Source organism: Corythoichthys intestinalis, chromosome 1 (assembly GCF_030265065.1).
Source record: "Corythoichthys intestinalis isolate RoL2023-P3 chromosome 1, ASM3026506v1, whole genome shotgun sequence".
Taxonomy (NCBI): domain Eukaryota; kingdom Metazoa; phylum Chordata; class Actinopteri; order Syngnathiformes; family Syngnathidae; genus Corythoichthys; species Corythoichthys intestinalis.
In genome coordinates this window covers 31,906,039-31,931,234 of record NC_080395.1, presented here as the reverse complement: position 1 = coordinate 31,931,234, position 25,196 = coordinate 31,906,039, and the positions used below count along the sequence as shown (strand labels likewise).

The 25,196-nt window shown below is 38.7% G+C and overlaps 2 protein-coding genes across 2 annotated transcripts; one reads left to right on the top strand and one right to left on the bottom strand.

The window, feature by feature from the left end:
- Nucleotides 1-7,064: 7,064 nt before the first annotated feature.
- il17a/f1 (interleukin 17a/f1) lies at nt 7,065-9,839 on the top strand. The gene is made up of 3 exons (XM_057830029.1): nt 7,065-7,192; nt 9,332-9,516; nt 9,593-9,839. Exons 1-3 carry the CDS (start codon nt 7,160-7,162, stop codon nt 9,837-9,839), a joined length of 465 nt encoding a protein of 154 aa, XP_057686012.1. The 5' UTR covers nt 7,065-7,159.
- A 5,771-nt stretch (nt 9,840-15,610) lies between these two features.
- Nucleotides 15,611-25,196, bottom strand: LOC130922977 (stathmin-4-like). Its single transcript, XM_057848310.1, has 5 exons — nt 25,132-25,196; nt 19,467-19,632; nt 19,239-19,384; nt 19,067-19,159; nt 15,611-17,017 (listed from the first exon to the last, which is right to left on the bottom strand). Exons 2-5 carry the CDS (start codon nt 19,567-19,569, stop codon nt 17,009-17,011), a joined length of 351 nt encoding a protein of 116 aa, XP_057704293.1. The 5' UTR covers nt 19,570-19,632; nt 25,132-25,196; the 3' UTR covers nt 15,611-17,008.

Below are 25,196 nucleotides of genomic sequence, written 5' to 3'. Positions count from 1 at the left end.
TTGAATGAAGCACGAGTTGTCTAATTTTATCACACATCAGCTATCTGGGAGAGAGCAGAGAGAGGGGGGGGAGGAGGGAAGTATGGAGATAGAATAGTGCAGAAAGAAGTGAAGTTGTAGAATGAAAATATTTCATGTAAAATGACAAATTTTAACTTGCAAAACAAAAGAAAACTTGAATTCCCAAATTTTGCGTTGTGAAATAAACATGAAAAAAAATGTATTAAATTGTTCTACAAGTTTGTTTGTTTGTTTGTAAGTGTATTTTTTTCCCATGGGTGTTTTTTCTTTGCTACGGGTTAAAAATGACCAATTACAAGTGCACACGTTTTGTCACATCCTTGTCAAGTTTTTGGAGCCAAAAAGTCATTTGTAACGTAGTTGTAAAATGAAAATTTTCCATGTGAAAATTTTTAACTTGTAAAAAAAAAAAAAATATATATATATATATATATATATATATATATATATATATATATATATATATATTAGGGCTGTCAAAATTATCGCGTTAACGGGCGTTAATTAATTTTTTAAATTAATCACGTTAAAATATTTGACGCAATTAACGCACTAGGCCCGCTCAGACAGATTTAAATGTCAGTACAGTGAAAGGCCAACTTGTTAATTGTGTTTTATGGAGTTTTTCCGCCCTCTGCTGGCGCTTGGGTGTGACTTGCATATGTTATGTGGCGTAATGTCGCCCTCTGCTGGCGATTCAGTGCAGCTGATTATTTGGGTTTCGGCGCGCTTTTCTTACGTGATCATATGTCGACGCGAACTCACACTAATAGACAGTGCTATTCAGACCAGCTAACGTCCGCATCCAGTATTCAGTGGCAGTTCTCATAGCCCCATCACACTGTTTGTGTCTAATACATGCATCGCTTGTGAGTTATATTCCTCCTTTGTTTATATTCATGAGCATTAGATAGTTATTGATGATGTGTATTTGAATTTGTTCACATATATGGTGAAATGCAGTTACATTGTTAGATGCTTGTGAGCTAATTGGCTAGTGCTACTGCTCAAATGGACACGTGTGTGTACATTTTATGTTATTTTGTGATTTATGCAAGTTATTGACACATTGCCTTGTTATTTTCAGTTTTACAAAAATACAAGAAACGTGCTCCTGTCAAAAAGAGATGACTTCAGTAAAGCCCATGCAACTTTGCCACACAGTCTGATTTCTTTTTGGAACTTATGTTCGCTATCTGTCAATTTGTGTACTTACACACATTGAGGACAGAATAGGGCTACTAGTTTATTTTTTGATTGAAAATGTTACAAATTTTATTAAAACGAAAACATTAAGAGGCGTTTTAATATAACATTTCTATAACTTGTACTAATGTTTATCTTTTAAGAACTACAAGTCTTTCTATCCATGGATCACTTTAATAGAATGTTAATAATGTTAATGCCATCTTGTTGATTTATTGTTATAATAAACAAATACAGTCCTTATGTACCGTATGTTGAATGTATATATATCCATCTTGTCTTATCTTTCCTTTCCAACAATAATTTATAGAAAAATATGGCATATTTCATAGATGGTTTGAATTGCGATTAATTGCGATTAATTACGATTAATTAATTTTTAAGCTGTAATTAACTCGATTAAAAATTTTAATCGTTTGACAGCCCTAATATATATATATATATACATTCCCAAGATTTGCATTCTGAAATAACCATTAAAAAATTATTTAATAAATGTTCTACAAGTTGTTGGTCTTTTTTGTTGTTGTTGTTTGCAAGTGATTTCTTTTGTTTTGTTCTACGGGTATTTTTTCTTTGCTACGGATTAAAAGTTACCAATTACAACTGCACATGTTTTGTCACATCCTTGTCGAAATTCCAAAGGTAGCATTCTCAAACTTGAATTATACAGGTGGTCTTCGGTTTACAATCGAGTTCCGTTTCTACGCTGGCGACGCAACCAAAATTTCCACGTAAATCGGAATTGACCCTTTAAGTAACCCAAAATCTCAAAATAACTATCAAAAACATTTTACGTCACAAAAGAGTCCAAATAAAGAGTATGAATTGTGTGGTGAGTGTGGTGACACCATGTCTTCATGACAATTGTCTGGGGGTTATTTTTTTTTCTACCACAATTGCTAAGTGGTCATTTCTGCCAAAATTTAGGACTTGTGGCCCTGCTGCCACGGACGGTTCAACGTCAACGTCGATTCATGATTTTTAAAATCAACAATTTTTGAAACTACTGGGAGCCATTATATTTCTTTTTTTCATTTTTAAAAAAATATTTTTTGTGTTAAAGAGCATCTAAAGAGCTTTTCGGATTTAGGTGTAATTTTACAAATATAAATTTTGGACGAGTTGGTCAAAACAATCATGTCATTTTTAACGCGTAACTGCGAGGATAATTTGCATTTTTTTTAGGTTTTGTGCACTCCGTTAATAGTCCCTTCCCAAACCCGGAAGTGTGACGTAAATTCCTGAACGCAACAGAAGACAATCCACAGCGAGCATAGCAGCAGCAACGATATCAGTGATATTTTCCACTAAAAGGATCACTCTTTCTTGACGACAATAATGGCAAAGGTTCCCAGGAAGGATTATCTACAATTAATCCCTACATGTTTGAACCTTAGGCATCAGATGATGACGATTTAGCCGCACAGCAGATGCTGGTGATGACGCCTGTTCGGAGCTTCACGAAAGAGTGGTAGTCATCTAGCACCATGATTTCTTTCTGAACCTTTCTCTCCCCAGTCATTGTGTGATATAATTATCAGTAATTGCAAAAACAGGCAAGTAGTTATAAAACTCTAGTAATAAATGTATCAAATTGACATGAACGGACAACCTGTCAGCCGTTTTATGACAGGCAAGCAACAACAACAACAAAAACAGGTCACGATCAAGGAATAAACGTATCAAATTAGAAAAACGTGGATCTAGAAGGAACATGTCAGCAAGTGTACTCTGTGCTGTATCCAAAAGCGGTGTGTGTCTTGACTTCTATTTTGTACAGCCTTTTTCACTTTTGCTGTGGCTCTTCATGCGTATAAACTGAATCACATTCCAACCACTCTCACCAAATGTGAAACCACAAATCCCATAATTGCCCCTGAACTCAATGCCATATAACCGGATTAGTAACTTTCTGTCCTTGTTGATTTTAGCCACATTTTAGTTTGTCAAAGCCCACTTGTAATATTTGTACCGAATTTTGTGAGCAATACGTGCATCTCACTCAGCTAGGGGGTGCTCACAACAGAATAAATAATTTGTCTAACGACATAATTTAGCACAGTTTATGGAAGGAAATTGTGTGCGATGGACATCGCAATGCGTTGAGTAGGGGTGTGACAAAATATCGAAATGGTGATATATTGAGATACTTTGTATCCCAAAAGGCTATCGATATGCTCCTGTCAAGAATCGAGATATCGTTTTAAAAAGGTGTCAATTAAAAAAAAAAATTTTTTTTTAAAAGGTTGCCATTGACGGTGCTCGACGCCCAATCCATTTAGACTAGGAACGTTCGTTCATTCAAAACCAGAGCATTCACAGTCATTTTGTCTGATTTTCGGGGCATTTACAGGTCACTTGCTGTTCATTATAGGGCATTTACAGATCATTTCCTGTTGAGTTTGAGTCACTGCCTATTCATTTGGGTAAATCCCAGGTCACTTCCTGTTCTGTAACGTAAAATAATCAGGAAGTGACCATAAAATACCCCAAAATCAACAGGAAGTAACTGAAAATCAACAGGTAAATGACCTTAAATGGCCCAAAATTACCTCATTGCCTGGCATTGGCTGCCACTGATGGCTATAGATGTTCAATCCGTCGTTCATTCGCTGCCACCCTCCATTTTCAAATGGATTGGACGTCTACTAGTGATAAACTCATTCCAATTCACAGCAGAAGCTTGTTTTTCTGTTTATTAGTTTTCTGTAAAATATCCTAGAACGATTTCCTGACCAATGTATCGATAATCGTTGTATCGCCATATCGTCAAATCATCGTTATCGTTAGCTTTGTATCGCAAATCGTATCGTATCGTGAGGTACCAAGAGCAGTGGCGCCGTATAGGGGTGAAAAGTGAGACTGATTCTAAGGGCCCATGTCCTGATGGGGGCCCACAAAGAAAATTAGAACATTAGGTAATCGTTTGCAAATTTAAATAATAATCATTTTAATAGGAATAAAACGAAGGGTTTCGTTTTCTTGTTTTGTTTTTGGCAAAAAGTAAACACCCAGAGAGCATATTTGTTGCCAGCCCCCATTTTTCATTAAATGGTTTGGTCCGCTCTTCCTTCGATCAGACCGTGAGCATAGCGGTGCGCATTTACACCCCTCAATGACTCGAAGTGCGCGCAGCGCAGTACTGCAGAAATTTTTTCACAACAAAAATCAGGTTTTCAAAAGAGGAAAGAAAAGAAAGCAAAACAGGAGATGGGTAGAAAATACCAACAGGATGTGACAAAGTATTTCACAAAGGAAGGTTGGTGTCTTGTGTCAGTTTGGTGCTGAAAATTAACCTGTTATCTTAGCTCCGAAGCGAGGTCCCAGCTCACTCCGTAAGAAATACGGGATTTTCCCGGCCTCAATGAGCGACATGCACCTATTCAAAAACATGAATTCCAAATAATAACGGCATTTTTTGGTATCTTACAGATGTTGAAAGCTGGTGTCGAAATTTTCTTTTTTAAAATCAACTTGAATCCACTTTGTCAAAATTTTATTGAATTTAGTTTGTCATCAATTGAATTTATTTTGTTAACAAGGGACCTCGCTTCGGAGCCTGTAGTGGAGATCGCAAATATCCAGATGAGGCTACGCTTATGCCATAATGAAATACTGTAATTGTTTGCTAGCTAGTGTTTGCTCCACTTTTAGCTTACATTTATTCAGTACAGCAGGCAAATCCTTAGCAATCTCTTCATACTAAAACAGTTGTATACTGTAATGTATACTGTAGTATAGTTAAGTTCAAACAAAACATTTGTTCTAAGTCATTTATTATGGTATTTGCTTTGAGAATATTTCTAATAAAAATATATTTAGATTGTAAAAGATGGCCTTCAGTACATTTCTTATAGAGGATATCAGTCTATTCATTATTGCTCTATGCACTGTATGTTTACACAAATATATTTTCATCTTAAATTAAAGCAGAAAATTTGAGTTTTTCTGTGAAAATGGGCAATTTTATCTCCAAAAAGGCATTGCTTCCACATGGGGTTCCACAGGGATCTGTCCTCGGCCCTCTTTTATTTTCGCTTTATTTCTTGCCTCTTGGTTCTGTTTTTAGGAAACATGGTGTTTGATTTGTATGCTGATGACTGTTGGATCTATTTTCCAATGGCACAAAATGGCACGTTCTGTCAACTCATTGAATGCCTCAACGACATAAAGTCATGGCTTTCACTTAATTTTTTAAGTTTGAATGACAGCAAGACTGAAGTCATGGTGTTCAGACCAAGTAGCCAGGCCTACTTGAATATTGACCTCGGTTCATTGTCTCTATTTCTTAAGAACTGTGTCAAAAATCTAGGGTTCCAATTTGATTCTGATTTTAAATTTGAGAAGCAGATTTCTTGCGTTGTACGTGACTGTTTTTATCAGCTTCGCCAGATTGTTAAGGTGAAATTTATTGTAAATCACGCTCTGATTTGGAGAAATTGATCCATGCTTTTGTCATAACTCGGCTAGATTATGGTAATTCTTTGTATGCAGGCGTCAGTCAGGCTGCACTGGCCCGTCTACAACTTGTGCAAAACTCTGCTGCTCGACTCCTAACCAGAACCCGCAGGCGCGAACATATCACCCCGATTTTAGCATCTTTTCACTGGCTCCCAGTACATTACCGAATACATTTTAAGATATTATTTGTTTTTAAATGTTTGAATAATCTTGCACCGCCATATCTGCCAGAACTGCTTCAGCCTTACAGTCCAACCAGAACCCTCAGATCAGCTGACCACCTGCTTCTGGAAGTCCCAAGATCAAGGCTGAAGCATTTGCAGTGATGGCGCCCAGGCCGTGGAACCAATTAACACTTACTATTAGACAGGCCCCTTCACTTACAGATTTTAAATCACGCCTCAAAACATTTTATTTTTCTTCAGCTTTTCATGTGCAATGACTGTTTGTTTATTTTAATTTTGTGTATGTTTTATCTTTGAAAGTTAACTTATTTTGCTGTTTTATGGTATGTAAAGCACTTTGGTCTCCTTGGCGGATTTTTAAATGTGCTATACAAATAAAGTTGATTGATTGATTAGAAAATGTACAAATTAGTGTGAAAAGATTCACCAGAATGCAGGAAATTACGTAGTTGATACTCTAAATGTGTGTGTGTTTCCCAGCACTGGTGATGGGGCCCAAAATCCCTGGCAGCGCCCCTGACCAAGAGGTTCCCTCTCCTAGCGTTGAGTGTTCCGTTGACCAAAAACTCCGGATCGAGAGAATCTGCTGCACAGAACGAAGGGCTGTAGAGGTTCGACGATGATTTTTCAAGGTGTCGCGGTAGCCTAAGATCAACAATTCGAAGGACGCGGTGGGATCAAGCGGTGGAGTGGAACAAAAAGCCTCCATTAGTCGCGCATCAACGTAGGCGGAACAAAGCAGAAACGGTGACAACACGTCAAGCGGGTCACCCGAAACCAGGTCAGCCTCACTGACGCACATTGCTTCCTGTGCCGAGCATCGAGCTGCTACATGCGTGCGGGAGGCATGTTCGCGGCTTCGGACCTGGCGCTCAGCACGGTCCCTGCTCTTCCCTTCACCAACCAGCCAGCTTCTCACTCTTCTCCGGCTGTCCCAATGGCCTCCGTGTGACGTTCTCAGTCAACTTTGTCGATTTAAGTGGAATTTCCTGGCCGGAGCACATCAAAAAAAGGAAGACCCCTACCGAAAACACCCCCTTCTGAGCTTCCTACGACAGGAAGCAAACCCGCAAACCGCTAAAGTTCGCTGGTTCTTTCATCCCAAAGTGCAACGTGAGCAGATCAAAAGCAAAGCTTGACCTAGAATCTTTCATGTCAACCCAAAGTGGTTTGGTGGTTCGCTTTGTCACACGCGGTCTAGCAGGGAAGATGACACCGGTCGATGGGGATAAAGGTCCCCGCATCTGCAGAGCTTCAGACAAACCTTCCGAGCATCTGCCAGAATGTTTCCCTTGCCGAGCGGCGCCGTCTCAATGGTGAGTATCGGCCTCCAGAACACACGCAAGAACAGAGGCTGGCAACTGCCTCAAAAGCCACCGGTTGGGTGATGAGGACTTGGGGCTCGCTCTGTGCTGGACTTTCGTTAAAAGCCCGTTTGTTGCCAGTTTTGTTTTCCTTCTTTATTCCCCAGGCGTGCCTCGAAATGTTTCTTTGCCCATCCGCGGGGTTCAGATGAAAGGGATGTCGCCCATCTTTGTTAAGCCCTTTGAGATACTTAGAAACTTCAATCGACTGCTTTCTGCTGCGCTTTTCACTCCTTCTTTAGATCGAAGGATATCACTGTTGATTCACGTTGTCTACGAATTTATCATCTTCTAGTGCTTTCGGTCGATAGAAATCAACATGACTTGAATCTTTTGACCATCTTTTCGAATGTGAAGAAGAATGAATGGGGGTGTCACTATTTTGACCACTCTACCGATCATCTATTTTGGATGCCAAATTATTGTCAAGTGACTTTTTCCAGTGACTGTTTGGTGAACCAAATATCATTATTTGAGGTAATAATGTTTTAATTTTTTTGTTTTGTTGTAAAGTGGCAATCATTTGGTTGGGTCAGTAATAGGGTTGTTCCGATCATGTTTTTTTGCTCCCGATCCGATCCCGATCGTTTTAGTTTGAGTATCTGCTGATCCCGATATTTCCCGATCCGATTGCTTTTTTTTTTCTTTGCTCCCGATTCAATTCCAATCATTCCCGATAATTTTTCCCGATCATATACATTTTGGCAGTGCATTAAAAAAAAATGAATAAAACTCAGACGAATATATACATTCAACATACAGTACATAAGTACTGTATTTGTTTATTATGACAATAAATCCTCAAGATGGCATTTACATTATTAACATTCTTTCTGTGAGAGGGATCCACGGATAGAAAGACTTGTAATTCTTAAAGGATAAATGTGACTTTGTATATTGTGACTAAATATCACCATCCAGTGTATTTGTTGAACTTTCAGTAAATGATACTGCACCCATTCAACCCAAATGCATGATGGGAAGTGCAACCATGACTGTGCGTAGGGGCACCAATTGATATATCTTCTCTGCGTTGGGAAAGAACATAGGGTGTTAAGAAAATGATTAACTACTACCTTTCTTCCCCATATTGCCTCCCACGTTAATTTTAATTGCTGAGAGAGGGAATGTAAGGCTTTAGCCAAATAAAATAAGGCTCCAAAGGCTGTCAAAATTCTTTCTACTCATTATACGCTGCGTTTAGCTCTATATATTGGTAAAACAGCGCCTTTATAAATTGAACGCGACAATGTGTGAGTGGGTCGTGCAGCGCATGCGTTAATTATCTAATGTGATTAATTAAGAAAAAATAATTACTGCCGTGAACGCCATAAATTTGATAGCCCTATTTTAAGCCAAAACTACTCTAGATGAATGTAAGACATTTTGTCTGTAACATTATATACAATTAAAAAACGATTTAAATAAAGATATATATATATATATATATATATATATATATATATATATATATATATATATATATATATATATATATAATAAAAAGGCATGTCCGATATTTTTTGACGATTCCAATACTTTGAAAATGACGTGATCGGACCCGATCAAACCCTAATCGATCCGGACATCTTTAGTCGGTAACCTCCGTCAGAAAATAGGCATAAATGTTGCTGGTGGCTTTTTGCTAAAAGTAAAAGCAGAAATTTCCATCCACTTTTATTAACAACTACAGAAATGGGGTAAAATTTATGCTTGAACGGCTGAAATCAAACTCTGGATAATTTGTTAAACTTCAGCAGCTCAGTACTTGATTGTCAAAAGGGCTGTCGAAAGACTGAAACGGGCCTGAAATGATCAGGCATTTGGTTTGTCTGTCTCGAAGGCCTCCAAAAACACTGTATACGTGACAGAAACAACTCCGAGCTCTGTCTGTTGTCTGTTTCCATCTGGCCTAATCACCCTTTTGAAACTTCTTTTCTGCACGTCACACTCCTACATGGCGTTAGCATTTGCGTGTCGAGGGGAAACAAATCGTCGAGTGTGAGCGATAGTAATTATCAGAGCGCCGATGACGTTTGATGACCGCAAAAATGCTCAAGATGATGAAGGTAAGCGGTTTGATGGGTCCAGGTGGCGTGGACGATAATAATGATGATGTTGCCGGGCCATGCCGACCTGAAAGTGGATAAGCAAACGGAAGCCACGGTGAAGTCCCCGTTAGAAACGGTGACCCTGGAGCTGGACCCAAGCATCTTGCATCCTTCCCAGACTATTCAGCCACTGCAAAACCGCTCCATCTCGCCATGGACCTACAAGTAGGAAAAGCACGCACACACACACAGCGTAGAGACGCATGCACGCATGTAATACGTCCATGCATTTTGTTGTCAGCAAGTTGCTGGACGCAACCGTCTTCCCGCCGGTGTCAGAGGCCCGCTGTGTCTTGGTAGGCTGTCTGAACCCTGACGGCACCGAGGACGCGAGGCTACGATCCAAGCCCATCCTGCATCAGGTGACGCTGCTGCGCCGCGTGGAGTCGCCGGAGCCGGGGGGACGGCGGCGCTTCCGCCTGGAGCCCCGCCTGGTGGCCGTGGGCTGCACGTGCATCCGAGATGTACGGCGGTCACCGCGAAGCTGAAGTGCTCGTGGCTGGAGCTTATCTCTTCTCTTGTGCAATGTGTTCAATAAACCCCTCTGCTGTGCTGTGTGATGTTGACAACTTGTCGCTCGTCGCTTTTGCTTTTCAAACACGACATCAGGAAACAGTGGTACCTCTACTTACGAAATTAATTGGTTCTGGAAGTAATTTCTTTACTTGAAAAGCCTGTAATTAGAGACACGTTTTCCATGTAAATGCCCTAATCCCTTCCCAGCCCCCCCAAATTTAGACATGAATCTTTTATACTGCATAAAAATGCATCAAAATATGTAACAAATATACAGTATATTACAATTACATTATTGCACAATAAACATAAAATCCGAGTTGTGCATTATGTAAAAAAAAAAAACAAGAATAGAGTAAAGAATCATAATTAATACACTCATGTAAAGTTGTTGGAACGCGAGAGGCAAATGAAGAGGACATTGGGGTACGTACAGGGTGACCCAAAAAAAAGTTTACACTCAGTTGACTGCTTGTTTAAAAGACATTGAAACATATCTAAATAGGTTGTCATGCTTAAGTGATTCATTAAGGTCACTCAATGCAGCTGGTAATCTCTCGTCTCTACAATTCCTGTGCTTCTGCTGAAAATGAAGAAAATTTTAGCTGTACCTGAATTGCTGTGTGCCGGTCTGACACCTACTGAGATTGCAGCAAATCTGAGAATATCCAGATGTGCAGTCTACAAAGTTAAAAAGAAGCTGAAAGATACTGGAACAGCCTCACGAAAACCTGGGTCTGGAAATGCCCGATCTGTGGGGACCAAAAAGTTGATTGACAAGGTGATATGTGGCCACCCCAGAGTCCAGATTTCAATCCCCTGGATTATAGCATATGGGCAACTGTGGAGGACAGTGCCTGTAAGAAGCCACAAACTTCTGTGGCAGCCTTGGAGAGGTCCATTGTTAGATCTTGGGAAAAGATGTCAGCATCCTACATAAAGAAGACCTGTCAAGCGTTCCGCAGGCGCCTGGAGGCTGTTGTGACACTTAAGGGAGGACACATTGAAAAATAGAGTGTACTGTACATGTTCTTTACAATAATGTATAATTTGTGATTAAATTCTAATTCTAAGCTGAATAAACATGGCATTTAAGTTGTATTATGGCAGTGTAAACTTTTTTTGGGGGGTCACCCTGTACATACACATACAATAGAGGTCTCTCTTAGCCAATTGGATGCGAGGAATGCTAGGCAATAGCCAATTGGAGAGCAGCTATAGGTCAACTCTGGAAGCTGCGAGTACCAGCCATACTGTATTTTTGCCTTTCTCATCCTGAAATTTCTGTATTTTGTAGTCTCAGAGTGCGAGAAGGCCACGGAAAAGCTTGTGCGTGGCCTTCTCACACTCTGCACGTAAAAACACCCATTTTCATGTTTATCTCATTAAACTTCTCCTAAGGCAGACTCATTTTCACCACATTCACCACAAATAGTTCTCAAAACTATATTTTGGGTCATTTACCCCACACGTTTTCCAGATAAATGAATACATAAATACACATATATACGTACATTATTCTTTCACTTTCTCACCCATTTCACTAATAAATTAATACAATACATTCAATAATCACATTTATTGATGATTATCTTGTGCAAAGTGTTTAAAAAAGAAACTATAATTTTTAACAATACGAGGACTCGTTGGTTTCATTTACATGTGCTGTATGCAAATCTCATACAGTCGATCGCCATCATACAACAACAACTTGCTTCATCGATCCATCGATCCATCTGATCCTCATTAAAAAAATAAAAAAAAAAACGCTGATGCAAAAAAATAACAGTGTCATACGCGGAGTATTTCATAATAGACATTACAGGTCAAAATTATTTTTTGAACAGATCATGTTGGAGGCAAGATGGATATTCATAATTTCTTTAAACCTAAGCTTTCAAAAGCTTCAACAACAATTGAACTTGAACAAAGGATTGAACACGAACAGTGTCAAGATGCATATGACGAAAAACACTCAGGTGACTTGAAGTTCTGCTCCGACACCCCCAATTTAGCCAATTTTCAAAATTGTCCGATATGCACGTGTGATACATCATTGGAAAGCTTGAAATCTCAATTTTCTGGGGGAAGAAAAATTTTGAACAGGAGGGCATTTAAAAAATTTTTTTAAAAATTTAAACAGCAAAACCCTATCTGGAGGTGAGAGCACGCGAGAGCAGAATTACAGACGCCATGACTTTAACGAGATATTATTGCGTACGAACCTTGTTTCGATCCAAAAACTCCATGTAGCATGTATCACTGAGTGTCAAGACACAGCTGTGAATGGCCACAGCTGGATTTTGGGGGGATTTTATGTGTAAAACATGGTCATATAACAAGGGTCACGATGCAGAAATTACAGACATCAAGGAGTGGTTGAGATTTTCTTTTTCAATCATTTACCTTTTTTTTTTTTTTATTCCAATTTTCGTTTGTTTGGATCGATTATTTATCCTCTAACATATCGAAAAAAATGCGACAGAAACAAAAAAAAATACAATTAAGAGATAGTTATGAGGTAAATATCCGTGACTTTTTTACAGACACCTTTTTTTTTTCATTGTAACGTAATTTGTTTAAAAGATTAAAATATGCAAGTGAATAATTTTTTAAAGTCGTTTTTTTTTTTTTTTTAACAAAATAATAGACATCAATTAATGATTCTAAGCTAAAATTGACAGACATTTTGAATAATAAATATAATTAATTACCTTCGTTTTATGTCTGGGTTGAAACAAAAGTGGTTGCGCGACGTCTGTAAACGGGGGTTTTCAGGGTAAAACGAGCAAATTAAAAATAGTTTAGGGGCTTAATGCGCCATGAAACTGCAATGGCAGCATATAGACATATTGCTCTATCAAACATAACAGTTGTTTTGGCTGAAAATACACCAGTTTCTTTTAAAGAGGAGTGCAAGAGCAGAAACTGCGTTTTCAGTCTTGTCTGTCTTTTTCGCCATATACAAATACAGTGGTATGAAAAAGTATCTGAACCTTTTGTAATTTCTCACATTTCTGCATAAAATCACCATCAACTGTGATCTGATCTTTGTCAGAATCACACAGATGTAAAAACAGTGTCTGCTTTAACTAAAACCACCCAAACATTTATAGGTTTTCATATTTTAATGAGAAAAGCATGCGAACAATGACACAAGGGGAAAAAATAAGTGAGTGAACCCTCTGCCTAAGGAGACTTAAAGAGCAATTGAAACCAATTTTTTAAAATTCAGGTGTGTGCCCAATCACTGATGAGTGGTTTAAAGCTGCCCAGCCAACTATAAACCACACAACTGGTAAGAATTGTCTTGATTAGAAGCATTGTCTTATGTGCATCATGGCTCGGTCAAAAAAGAGCTGTCTCAAGACCTGCGATCAAGGATTGTTGATTTGTATAAAGCTGGGAAAGGCTACGAAATCATCTCTAAAAATCTGGATGTTCATCAATCGACAGTCAGAGAAGTTGTCTACAAATGGAGAGAATTTGCCACTGTTGTTTCTCTCCCAAGGAGTGGCCGTCCACCAAAGATGACGCCAAGAGTTCAGCGCAGAATACTCAGAGAGGTAAAAAAGAACCCTAGAGTGTCTGCTAAAGACTTACAGAAATCACTGGCACAGTCCAATATCTCTCTGCACACATCAACTATGTGTAAAACTATGGCCAAGAATGGTGTTCATGGGAGGACTCCACGGAGGAAGCCACTGCTTTCTAAAAAAAAAACCCAATGTTGCCTGTTTAATGTTCGCAAAAAGGCGCTTGGAAACTCCACAGAAGCTTTGGCTCTATGTTTTGTGGCCTGGTGAAACCAAAGTTGAATTGTTTGGGAGTAACACACAATGTCATGTGTGGAGAAAAATGGAACAGCTCACCAACATCAACACCTCATCCCCACTGTGAAGCATGGAGCAAGGAGCATCATGATTTGGGGCTGTTTTGCTGCTTCAGGGCCTGGACAACTTGCAATCATTAATGGAAGAATGAATTCAAAAGTTTATCAGAATGTTTTGCAGGAAAACCTGAAGTCGTCTGTCAGACAGTTGAATATAAAAAGAGGATGCACGTTCTGGAGTGGCCAAGTCAAAGTCCAGACTTGAACCCCAGTGAGATACTGTGGCATGACCTAAAGACAACGATTCATGCCAGACATCCCAGGAATCTGACTAAACTACAGTAGTTTTATCTGGAACAATAAGCCAAGATTAGTACAGTCCTGATCGATGTGCCAGACTGATCTGCAGCTACAGGAAGCGTCTGGTTGAACATATCGTGCGAAAGGGGGGCGGGCCACAAAATATTTAAATGTGATGGTTCACTTATTTATTGTTCTCCCTTCTGTCATTGTTTGCATACTATCCTCATTAAAATATAAAAACCTATAAATGTTTGGGGGGGGGGGGGTTTAGTTAAAGCAAACACTGTTTTTTCATCCGTGTGATTTTGACAAGGATCAGATCACATTTGGTGGTGATTTCATGCAGAAATGTGAAAAATTCCAAAAGGTTCAGATATATACATATATGTTGCAAGTTCATTTTATTGCTGACACTGCGTTTTGGGGTCATCAACCTGTTTTGCCCCCCATCCCACAAAAATCAAACTTCCCTTATGATTAAATTGAAATGTATTTCCATGTCAGTCTTGAAATCATGACAACCTCCGCTTGACTCGTCACACACTGCAAACTAAAATGTGTAAAACGTGAATGTCAGGAAGCAATATTGGACCTCCTGGCAGAACACTACACTTGACACTTGGGATAACTTCAGCGCAAGAGATGAGCTAAAAGAGACATCACTGAGGCACTTTGAGCAGGAGGTGAAACAGACAAGGACATCATCTGTTTCCCCTCATCCTCAAATGTTGTTCATATGCGATTTTCCTCAAAACCATCACAATTTTCTTTTTTTTTTAACCTGTCTTCTGCTTCAAAGAGAACCCTCAGGAGAAGGAGAAAAATAGGAGAAGCTCAAATTGGGCTCTCATTATGACAAGGGTATCCAAATAATCGAGAGGCTGTGAATCAGGTCCAAATTCCAGACGTGAAATAACCAATCTGTGCTATAAAAATGTAATTTCTCGGTCATTTTTCATTTGGTCAGCAGCCCCTCCTACTTAATGGTCATGCCTACAATCATACGTCTTTTAAAATCCCGAGGTGTATTTTTGAGGCTTTTTTCCCCTTGACTCTTAGTGCAGTAGTATTTGCGTGGCTGTGCAATGAATCCCAAGCTGTCGGATATTTCACTGGTCCACGTGCGGCCTTTTCCTTACGACTGACCACACGTTGCGTTAACGAGAAAACCGTGGCTGCTGATCTAGAAACCCCTCAACAGATTTCTAGATAGGTACAGTGGGCTGGGCAAAACGATACCCGCTTGAAAAGATTAGAGATGTCGCTCTTTTTAATCAGAAATCAACTTCAACTGCATGGGAGGGACAGAAATTCCCACCCCAAAATGTCTATACTGCTTTTTAGCACAAAAAACATTCCCAAATGTTGTTTTAGGTTTATAAGTCACACCGAAACAAAAACATTTGTATTTGTCTGTGTTCCGCTAGATATGTTTATGTTCTCTAGTATAAAAGCTAATTTTCTCCCAAAAGTTACCAAGGCCAACTATGCAGGTGCTGGTATGATATTCTGACGGTATGATAACAATTACAGCTCTAAAATGTGTTGAGATATCTGGCATTAAAAAAACAACAACAACAAAAAAATAACCTTTTTTTTCCCATTGAACAGGAGTTTTATTGTTCAAAACATATCAGCAAATTGGAACATAACTATAATGTTAAATTAAAATAATTAATTAATAACAAAATATAAATTAAAATAAATGCAGTCCTTTAGATGAGCCTTAACCCACAGCCACAGCTCAACATTATTACCATCATAACAAAAATAATTTAATATTTTTCCATAATAAGCACGTGTGAATTACATGTATCATGTTTACATTATAAACACACTCTATTTCTCAACACAGACAGTTGCCAGAGAGAAAAAAAAACGTTTTACCACCGCTAAACACACTAAACATGTTAGATTTAATCTTTGTAGCTTGTGGGAACCATTCATGACAATGTTTACTAACCTTTAATTTTTTATAAATGCAAAATCATATTGGAGGTATTGCCTCCTCTGCAGTCCTCTAATCCGCTGCCATCTGTAACTTTTCTGTAGCTTAGGTATTCCCATACCAGCGACTTCGTTTTCCTCGATGGGGGAAAGAGTTCAGGAGTTTCACCTCCTCCAGCGATCGTGTAGCACAGCTGATTTACTGACACTGAGCAACAACCAATGGGAGAGGGTTGAGCCTTACAGCTGCAAGCAAGGCATTTCTGCATGCGTTTTTGGGACATAAAAAATAGCTAATACCATAGGGACGGTATGACGGAAAGTTTTGGCAGTTTTGAAACCTTGACGTTTTCATACAATGGTATACCTTGAAACCGGTAATCGGCACATGTCTAATACCAACAAAAAACACAAAGCATGTTGATAACTAAAGAATAACAAGATTACAGCTGGTGAAGGAATAGTCTATTCTTGCATTTGGTAGAATCATAAAAGCCAAATGTCTGTATGCAGCCTAGAAATTCAAGTCCAAAGTCTCTTAAGCAGATCACTGGCCTCTTTTTTTTTTTTTTTTACCTCAAAGAAAAACAATCAAGCATTGACATAAGTGTCCATTCTTGCCATTGAAATGATCACTAAAGTAAGCAGTTGAATTTTCCAAAGTCGTAACTTTGCCAACAGCTGAAATGTAATAGTGGGGGAAAAAAAGGTAACTAGGAAGACACAATTGCTGTACGAGCAAACTGAAATGTCTTACTCGTGATGGCACGAAAACCAAATGATCAGAAGTCTCCCAGAGTTGGAAAAAGTGCGCCACTGTGACTGAAAAGTCAATCTGAGGACCTCTACAGGCATGAAACAGGTCCAAGGAGAGGCATTATTCAACATGACGTGGCACGTGACATCACAGGTGTCCCTTGTCGCATCTTTATTTACAGGCGCTGGTGACGTCCTCTCCGTCCCGCCCAAATGAAGCCTGATCATGTGGGCCTCTCCTTTAAAAACTCTCCCAGAGTGGCTCCAGACGAAGGTGGGCCGCTCTCACAATCAGGTCGTCCGTCAAGAAACCTGCCGAATCAATCACACGTGAGCTTGACTGTATCCACCCGAGTTCCACGTTCTGACAAGGGGCAAATCCCAGCCCGGCATGCCCTATCCCCAAATACAGGTAGTCCCAGGGTTATGACAGACCCGACTTACGCTATTTCGACTTTACGACAACTGCGTGTCGTTGTTTTTTTTTTTTTTCAATGTTGACTTTTGTTTTGTAATGCATGCTTTTATTTTGGCGCAGGAAGAACAGGACGCGAGCGCATTTAGAGACGCCTATCTTGCACACACAGAGCAGCCGAGTGACAGAGGTGACAGCCTGCGTGCACATTTGTTGCTTGTGAAGCATCCAGAGGCAATGGCTATATACTAGTATAACCCATTTAGTACTGCTTATTGTGCATTTTCAATTGTGGTCAAATAGTTGGGGCGAGTTTATGGGATTGTTTTTGATGAAGTGCGGACGCTAACTGATACATGCTAATCGTTTGTTATTGCTGCATCAGCAGCTACTTGTAAACGCAGATTTCATTTGCTTTTATTGAGGATGAGACTGATTTAATTTCATTTTATTATACTTTCATTCTGCAACTGTTGATGTCATGAGCAGCTTAATAAAGTCAGCAAACCACACAGACGTCTGACATCGTCATTTCGGAGCTTAGCTCACTGTCTAGCTAGGACTTTAGAATAGAATAGAATAGAATAGAATAGAATAGAATAGAATAGAATAGAATAGAATAGAATTTTTTAGGGCTGTCAAACGATTAAAAATTTTAATCGAGTAAATTACAGCTTAAAAATTTATTAATCGTAATTAATCGCAATTCAAATAATCTATAAAATATGCCATATTTTTCTGTAAATTATTGTTGGAATGGAAAGATAAGACATAAGATGGATATATACATTCAACATACGGTACATAAATACTGTATTTTTTATTATAAATCAACAAGATAGCAATAACATTATTAACATTCTGTTAAAGCGATCCATGGATAGAAAGACTTGTAGTTCTTAAAAGATAAATGTTAGTACAAGTTTTAGAAATTTTATATTAAAACCCCTCTTAATGTTTTCGTTTCAATAAAATTGGTAAAATTTTCAATCAGAAAATAAAGTAGTAGCCCGTCATGCTGAAGCACATAAAATCAGTCGCACCCAAGCGCCAGCAGAGGGCGACAAAACTCCAAAAAACACAAGTAACAGGTGGACATTGCACTATACTGTCATTTTAATCTGCTTGAGCGGGGCATGTGCGTTAATTGCGTCAAATATTGTAACGTGATTAATTTTAAAAATTATTTACCGCCCGTTAACGTGATAATTTTGACAGCCCTAAATAGAATAGAATAGAATAGAATAGAATAGAATAGAATAGAATAGAATAGAATAGAATAGCCCTTTATTGTCATTATGCAGTTGTACAATAAAACTGTGGAGCACCTCCCTATACAGTGCAGGAAAAGTAAAAATCCCGAAAGTGGCTTGCAAGAATAAAAGTATACAATCTAAATAAATATAAAGTATGTATGAGGTAGTCCTATGTTCAGGCAGTGCAAATAATTGAAGTGAAGTAGTAGCAGTTGACAGTGAAGGCATTGAATATTGCACATTAATATTGCACATAAATAAGTATTGCACATAGGATGTGTGTATAGCTCTACCATCTTGGCGAGGACAGTACAATGACGTATAATACATGTTTTTGGATTGTTGTTGTTTTTTTTTGTAATTTAAAGGGTGTTTTGAGGTATTTAAAGGGCTCATTCCGATTTACGTGGAAATCCAGGTTACATCGCCAGCGCAGGAACGGAACTCGTTCGTAAACCAGGGACTACCTGTATGATTAACGATAACTAGTAGGACTCCCACTAGTAGGTTTCCAATGCTTTCATCAGACTAATGTCATGTCATTTGAACATCATTTCAGCCTTATTTAATCATTTGAGTGTTAAAGCCTTGACTTTTTAACCTAGCCGATATCCACGACGTTAAGGCCGAGCCGGTTTTCCTCTGACTTTCTATAGCGACTAAAGAGAAGGAAGCAAAATTGAAACCGACCTCTGTCATGTTTCGGACGTCACTGTTGAGCCGGTCGTTGACCACGCAGCGCCGGTCTTCCCTCCCTGGTTCCAAAAGCTCCGCCTCCCGACACTGGAAAAACACGCACACGCGTTCAAGATGACGTTCCGAGCATCACGTGCCAAATTAGGTCGGTAAAGGTGGAACGGACCACAATCTGTCGGCAGGCATCCTGTGTGCCTTGACCGGGCCCTCCGCCGAAACCGGGCGGCTCCAGGACCACACGGAAGGCCCGGCCGCTTGCGTGTTCGCCGGGCTCCAGGTGATGAATGGCGCCCAGCTTCAGGTCCACCGTGCCTGCGGGAGGAGCGAGCGCAAAACAAATATGAAATGGCTAGCCGTTGTCGTGAATTGGCATTCCTTTGACCGTCGAACTGACCTTCCTTCTCAGCGCTGGTATCGGGCGCTTTTTGAATGATGCAGGAGCACAGGAGGGAAGCTAGGGGGAGTCCCTGCAGCTTCTCTCTCAGGGATGATGTCATGGTTCCAATGATGAAGGTTCAGGTTGAAGTTTGACACTCAGGGTGATTTGAGTTATCGACGACCTGCAAGTAGCAAGAGAGCATACGGTACAGTCAGTGGTGAAACAAATCTGAACAGGCGAAGAGTTTTATGTCAGCTGTGATAAGCACACCTGCTGAAACAGATATTACAGCGCCACACATCATCATACAGGATATTTAGCCCTTAACCTCACCGACCCAGGCCCCGCTTACGCCCGCAAACCGGGCGTGCAGCCGCGCCGCCATAACCCCCCCAAGCTCATGACAAAGTCTTTAATCTTTGATCCTTTCGGAGGGGCTTTAAAGATGCTGCGACTGTGTCAAAATTGAACACAGTTACTTCGATCCGAAAGCAATTCAAAATAGTAAAGCATTTTGGCGAATGAAAAGCTGTCTTTTGAACAAAACGACAAACAGTGATCACTCGCTACTTCGCGCTTCAAACTTCGCGCCCTCAGTCCATCACGGATTTTGTTTCAATTCAAAAATAAATAAATGCAGATGAGCCTCCCGAGCCGATCATCTTTGTTGGTCAGGCAGTGCACTGGAGTTGCTTATTAAAGTTAACAATGATTGACAGACTTTTAATATCTGATCTTGGCACCAATGCTTGGAAGCCCAAGCTTCAAAGTGCCGCATGCGTCAATAATCGTTTAAATTGTTAAACAGTTGCTGTGGCAACTCATTGTGTGTAAGTGAGCAGCTTGAGCGGATTTGAGTGGATTCACTCCATGAAACATTTAATAAAGGCAAGCATTTTTCTAATTTATTCTTGTTTAAAAATAATCCGGTGGGACAGTAACATGTTATAAACTTCATAATAATCATAATTATTACATTTGAAGTGCTTAAAAAACATTTATTATACAGTGGTACCTCTACATACGACGTTAATTCGTTCCAGGACATTGTTTGTAAGTCAAAATGGTCATATGTTGAGCAGGATTTCCCCATAGGAATAATAATATAATAATGTAATATTAATAATAATAATGCTTGGCAGATGTGCTTTGCGTGGTGTATATGAACGCACCGCTAACGACAGAGTGAGAGAGAGTGCATTAGAGTTTTTACTTTCACTTTTCATGTTTTGTTGTTGGGTGTCAGCTGCGGCGGACAGTAGGCCTGTTGTCTTACACAAGTTCTGAAATGATCAAAAACCTGACGAAGCTGACGATTTCTTTGGCGATGTTACAATAATAATATTTGTCACATTAACTTATAAAGAATGGCGAACGGAGGTCGGAGGAGGACCGTCGAGATCGTAGACATTTTACGGCCGAATCGTCGAGCCAGTTCACGGACACGCACACCATGCTATGCTATGCATTTTTCTATCATTTACATCATCATTTCAACGGTAAGCATCACCTTTTCCCTTTTTTCACCACCTGGACTAATATTCTTGGAACCTATGCTGATTTCTCTCACAAGAAAATCAGCTGTGTGTCCGTTTTGCGGGGAAAAAAGAAACTGCGGCACTGGCATAAATCATCGTATTTCGAGCATGTCGTCGGATGTAGAAACAAATGGCGAGTCAAATTTTACATCGGATGTCGAAAAGATCGTGTGTCGAAGCGATCCTATGTCGAGGTACCACTGTATATTGCAGATAAAACTCAGGTGACTTGAAGTTCTGCTCTGAGACCCCCAATTTGGTCAAATTTCAAAATTGTCCTATTTGCATATGTGATACACCAAAGGAAAAATTTTTAACAGGGAGGCATTTTTAAAAAAAAAAAAATAGATTTTTTAAACACAAAACCCTAACTAGAGGTGAGAGCATGAGAGACCATAATTAAAGACGCCCCAATTTAAACGAGATATTATCGCGTACTTACCTCTTTTCGATCCAAAAACTCCATGTAGCATGTATCACCAAGTGTCAAGACACAGCTGTGAATGGCCACAGCCGGATTTTGGGGGGATTTTATGGGTGAGACATGGTAATATAACAAGGGTCGTGATGCAGAAATCGCAGACATCAAGGAGTGGTCGAAATTTTCTTTTTCATATGTTGACCCTTTTAAACGTTTTTTTCCCCATTTTTTTTTGTTTGAATTGATTAATCTAATCTAAAATATTGGCGACAGTAACAAAAAAAATAAATACAATTTAGCGATAGTTATGAGGTAGATATCCATTACTTATTTACAGACGCCATTTTTTTCATTGTGATGTAATTTGTTTAAAAGATTAAAATATGCAAGTGAATAATTTTTAAAAATATATGTAAATATAATTCTTTTTATGCCTGGGTTGAAACAAATGCGGTTGCGCGACGTCTGTCAACGGGGGTTTCCAGGGTAAAACGGACAAATTAAAAATAGTTCGGGGGCTTAATGTGCCATGAATTCACTATGGCAGCATATAGACTTATTGTTCTATCAAACACAACAGTTCTTTTGGTTTAAAATACAGCAGTTTATCTTATAGAGGATGAAAGAGCAGAAACTGCTTTTTTAGCCTTGTATGTGTTTTCTGCCAACATAGGCGGAGTTTGACTATTGGGGAAGCGGGGGCACAACATGTTGATGACCCCAAAACGCAGTGTCAGCAATAAAATTAACTTACAAGAATATTTATAATAATAAGGTGACAATGAGCGTTTTTTGTTTCCCATCATTCTTGAGGGGAATTCTAAATCAGGCTGCTTAGGCAATACTTTTCGCCAAGATGGTCACCCATCGAATTTGGTACACCCGCCGATGTCGTGCCAATGTACTTACCCCAGTCAAAAATTGTATCCCCAGGGCGGAGCCATATGGAGGTAGATTTGTGTGTTTATTATTCAATCAAAAAAAATAGTTGCTTCAATAAAAAAAAAAAAGTTGCTTCAATCAAAATATATATTTTCAACCAAAAAAAGTTGCCTCAATTAAAAAAAAAAAAAAAAAAATTCAATCAAGGAAAATCATTCATTTCAATCATTCAATCATTTTTTAAAATATTTTTTTCTCTTATGTATGTATATATATATATATATATATATATATATATATATATATATATATATATATGGGAAAACCCATTGGCAGTGTATCAAATACTTGTTCTCCCCACTGTATATATGTATATATGGCGGAAAACACAGACAAGACTGAAAAAACGGTTTTTGCTCTTGCACTCCTCTTTAAAAGAAACTGCAGTATTTTAAGTCAAAACAACTGTTGTGTTTGATAGAAAAATATGTCTATATGCTGCCATAACAGATTCATGGTGCATTAAGCCCCCGAACAATTTTTAATTTGTCCGTTTTACCCTGGAAACCCCAGTTTATAGACAACGCGCAACCGCTTTTGTTTCAACCCAGCCATAAAACGAAGGTAATTAATTATATTTATTATTCAAAATGTCTGTCGTTTTTAGCTTAGAATCATTAATTGATGTCTCATATTTCATAAAAAAAAAAAAACGACTTTGAAAAAACTTATTCACTCACATATTTTAAACTTTTAAACAAATTATGTCATAATGAAAAAAATGGCGTCTGTAAAAAAGTCACCTACCTCATAACTATCGCTTAATTGTATTTTTTTTTTTGTTACTGTCACATTTTCCCCGATATGTTCGATGATAAATAATCGATCCAAACAAAGAAAAATTGAAAAACAAAGTTTAAAAGGTTAAATATATGAAAAATAAATTCTCGACCACTCCTTAATGTCTGCGATTTCTGCATTGCGACCCTTGTTATATGACCATGTTTCACCCATAAAATCCCCCCAAAATCCAGCTATGGCCATTCACAGCTGTGTCTTGACACTCAGTGATACATGCTTCATGGAGTTTTTGGATCGAAAACAAGGTAAGTACGCGATATTACCTCGTTAAAGTCATGACGTCTGTAATTCTGCTCTTGCGTGCTCTCACCTCCAGATAGGATTTTGCTGTTTAAAAAATATATTTTTTTAAAAATGCCCTCCTGTTCAAAATTTTTATTCCCCCAGAAAATGGAGATTTTAAGCTTTCCAATGATGTATCACATGTGCATATCGGACAATTTTGAAAGTTGGCCAAATTGGGGGTCTCAGAGCGGAACTTCAAGTCACCTGAATGTTTTCCGCCATATATATTTGAAATTATATGCAAAGCAAATGACTGTCTAAGGTGCTCGAAAAATAATTTCGACCCATTATAAAAATGTTTTTTTGTTCATTTCATTCATTTTTGTTGCAGTTTTATTGCATTACACATTAGGGCTGTCAAAATGATCACGTTAATGAGCGGTAATTAATTTTTTAAATTAATCCCGTTAAAATATTTGACGCAATTAACACACAAATGCCCCGCTCAAATAGATTAAAATGACAGCAGAGTGAAAGGTGTACTTGTTGTGTTTTTCGGAGTTTTGCCGCCCTCTGCTGGCGCTTGGGTGCGACTGATTTTATAGGCTTCAGCACCCATAAGCATTGTGTAAGTAATTATTGACATCAACAATGGCGGGCTACTAGTTTATTTTTTGATTGAAAATTTTACAAATTTTATTAAAACGAAAACATGAAGAGGGGTTTTAATATAAAATTTCTATAACTTGTACTAACATTTATCTTTTAAGAACTACAAGTCTTTCTATCCATGGATCGCTTTAACAGAATGTTAATAATGGTAATGCCATCTTGTTGATTGTTATAATACAGAAATACAGTACTTATGTACCGTATGTTGAATGTATATATCCATCTTGTCTTATCGTTCCATTCCAACAATAATTTACAGAAAAATATGGCATATTTTATAGAAGGTTTGAATTGCGATTAATTGCGATTAATTACGATTAATTAATTTTAAAGCTGTAATTAACTCGATTAAAAAGTTTTAATCGTTTGACACCCCTAATATATATATGAAATTATAGGAATTATTATTATATACGAATTACATGCAATGACACTTTTCGACCACCGGGGGGGTGGCCCCCCTGTCACTCCCTTAAAATCTGCTTATGCTATAAGTACATGTTTTTATTTATTTAATTATTATATTTTGGGGAAAAAGGTAAAAAAAACATGTCTAATATGTATCTCTTTTCAATGCTGAATCTAAATAAATACATTGACACAAACACACACACAAAAATTGGGGAGGAGGCCCTACTTCGCGGTTTTTCACTTATCGCGACGGGTTCTGGACCCCAATAACCGCGAAAAACAAGGGATCACTATACTGTGTATCTAAAAGATGACCGTGGACGTTTCTAGCAATTTGATTGGCTTGTTTGTAAAATTCCTGATCCACGTATGGTTACCACCGAAGCATAGACGCGCCGCGCCACCGACTACTTTCTTGGATTTGCTCTCCGACACTTTTCCTTTATCATTCCTGAAAAGTTCTTTTTTTGTGTGTGCACGCGTCCCTTCTTTTTCATTTTTTTCATCTCGCTACAATTTCAATTGACGCCGCGTCTGAGGCGAAACCTCATCGAACAGTCACCAAATTAACGACAAGTCCAAAAGCTGCGAAATGATCTGACAAAGAAGGAAATGGAAAGCAGGGGAGAATAGGCAAAGAAGGATGAAAAAAAGAGGGTCGCCCACTTACCTGACACGCAGCTACATCTGATGTCGCCCCTCATGCTGATGAAGACGAGGAGGATGACGTATACC

Coding starts and splice junctions, on each gene's coding strand:
- il17a/f1 (XM_057830029.1), top strand. CDS start 7,160: ATGTTTCCCTTGCCGAGCGGCGCCGTCTCAATG. Junction 7,193..9,331: donor CGAGCGGCGCCGTCTCAATG/GTGAGTATCGGC, acceptor TGATGGGTCCAG/GTGGCGTGGACGATAATAAT. Junction 9,517..9,592: donor ATCTCGCCATGGACCTACAA/GTAGGAAAAGCA, acceptor TTTTGTTGTCAG/CAAGTTGCTGGACGCAACCG.
- LOC130922977 (XM_057848310.1), bottom strand. CDS start 19,569: ATGACATCATCCCTGAGAGAGAAGCTGCAGGGACTCCCCCTAGCTTCC. Junction 19,385..19,466: donor TACCAGCGCTGAGAAGGAAG/GTCAGTTCGACG, acceptor CTCCTCCCGCAG/GCACGGTGGACCTGAAGCTG. Junction 19,160..19,238: donor ATGCCTGCCGACAGATTGTG/GTCCGTTCCACC, acceptor GTGTTTTTCCAG/TGTCGGGAGGCGGAGCTTTT.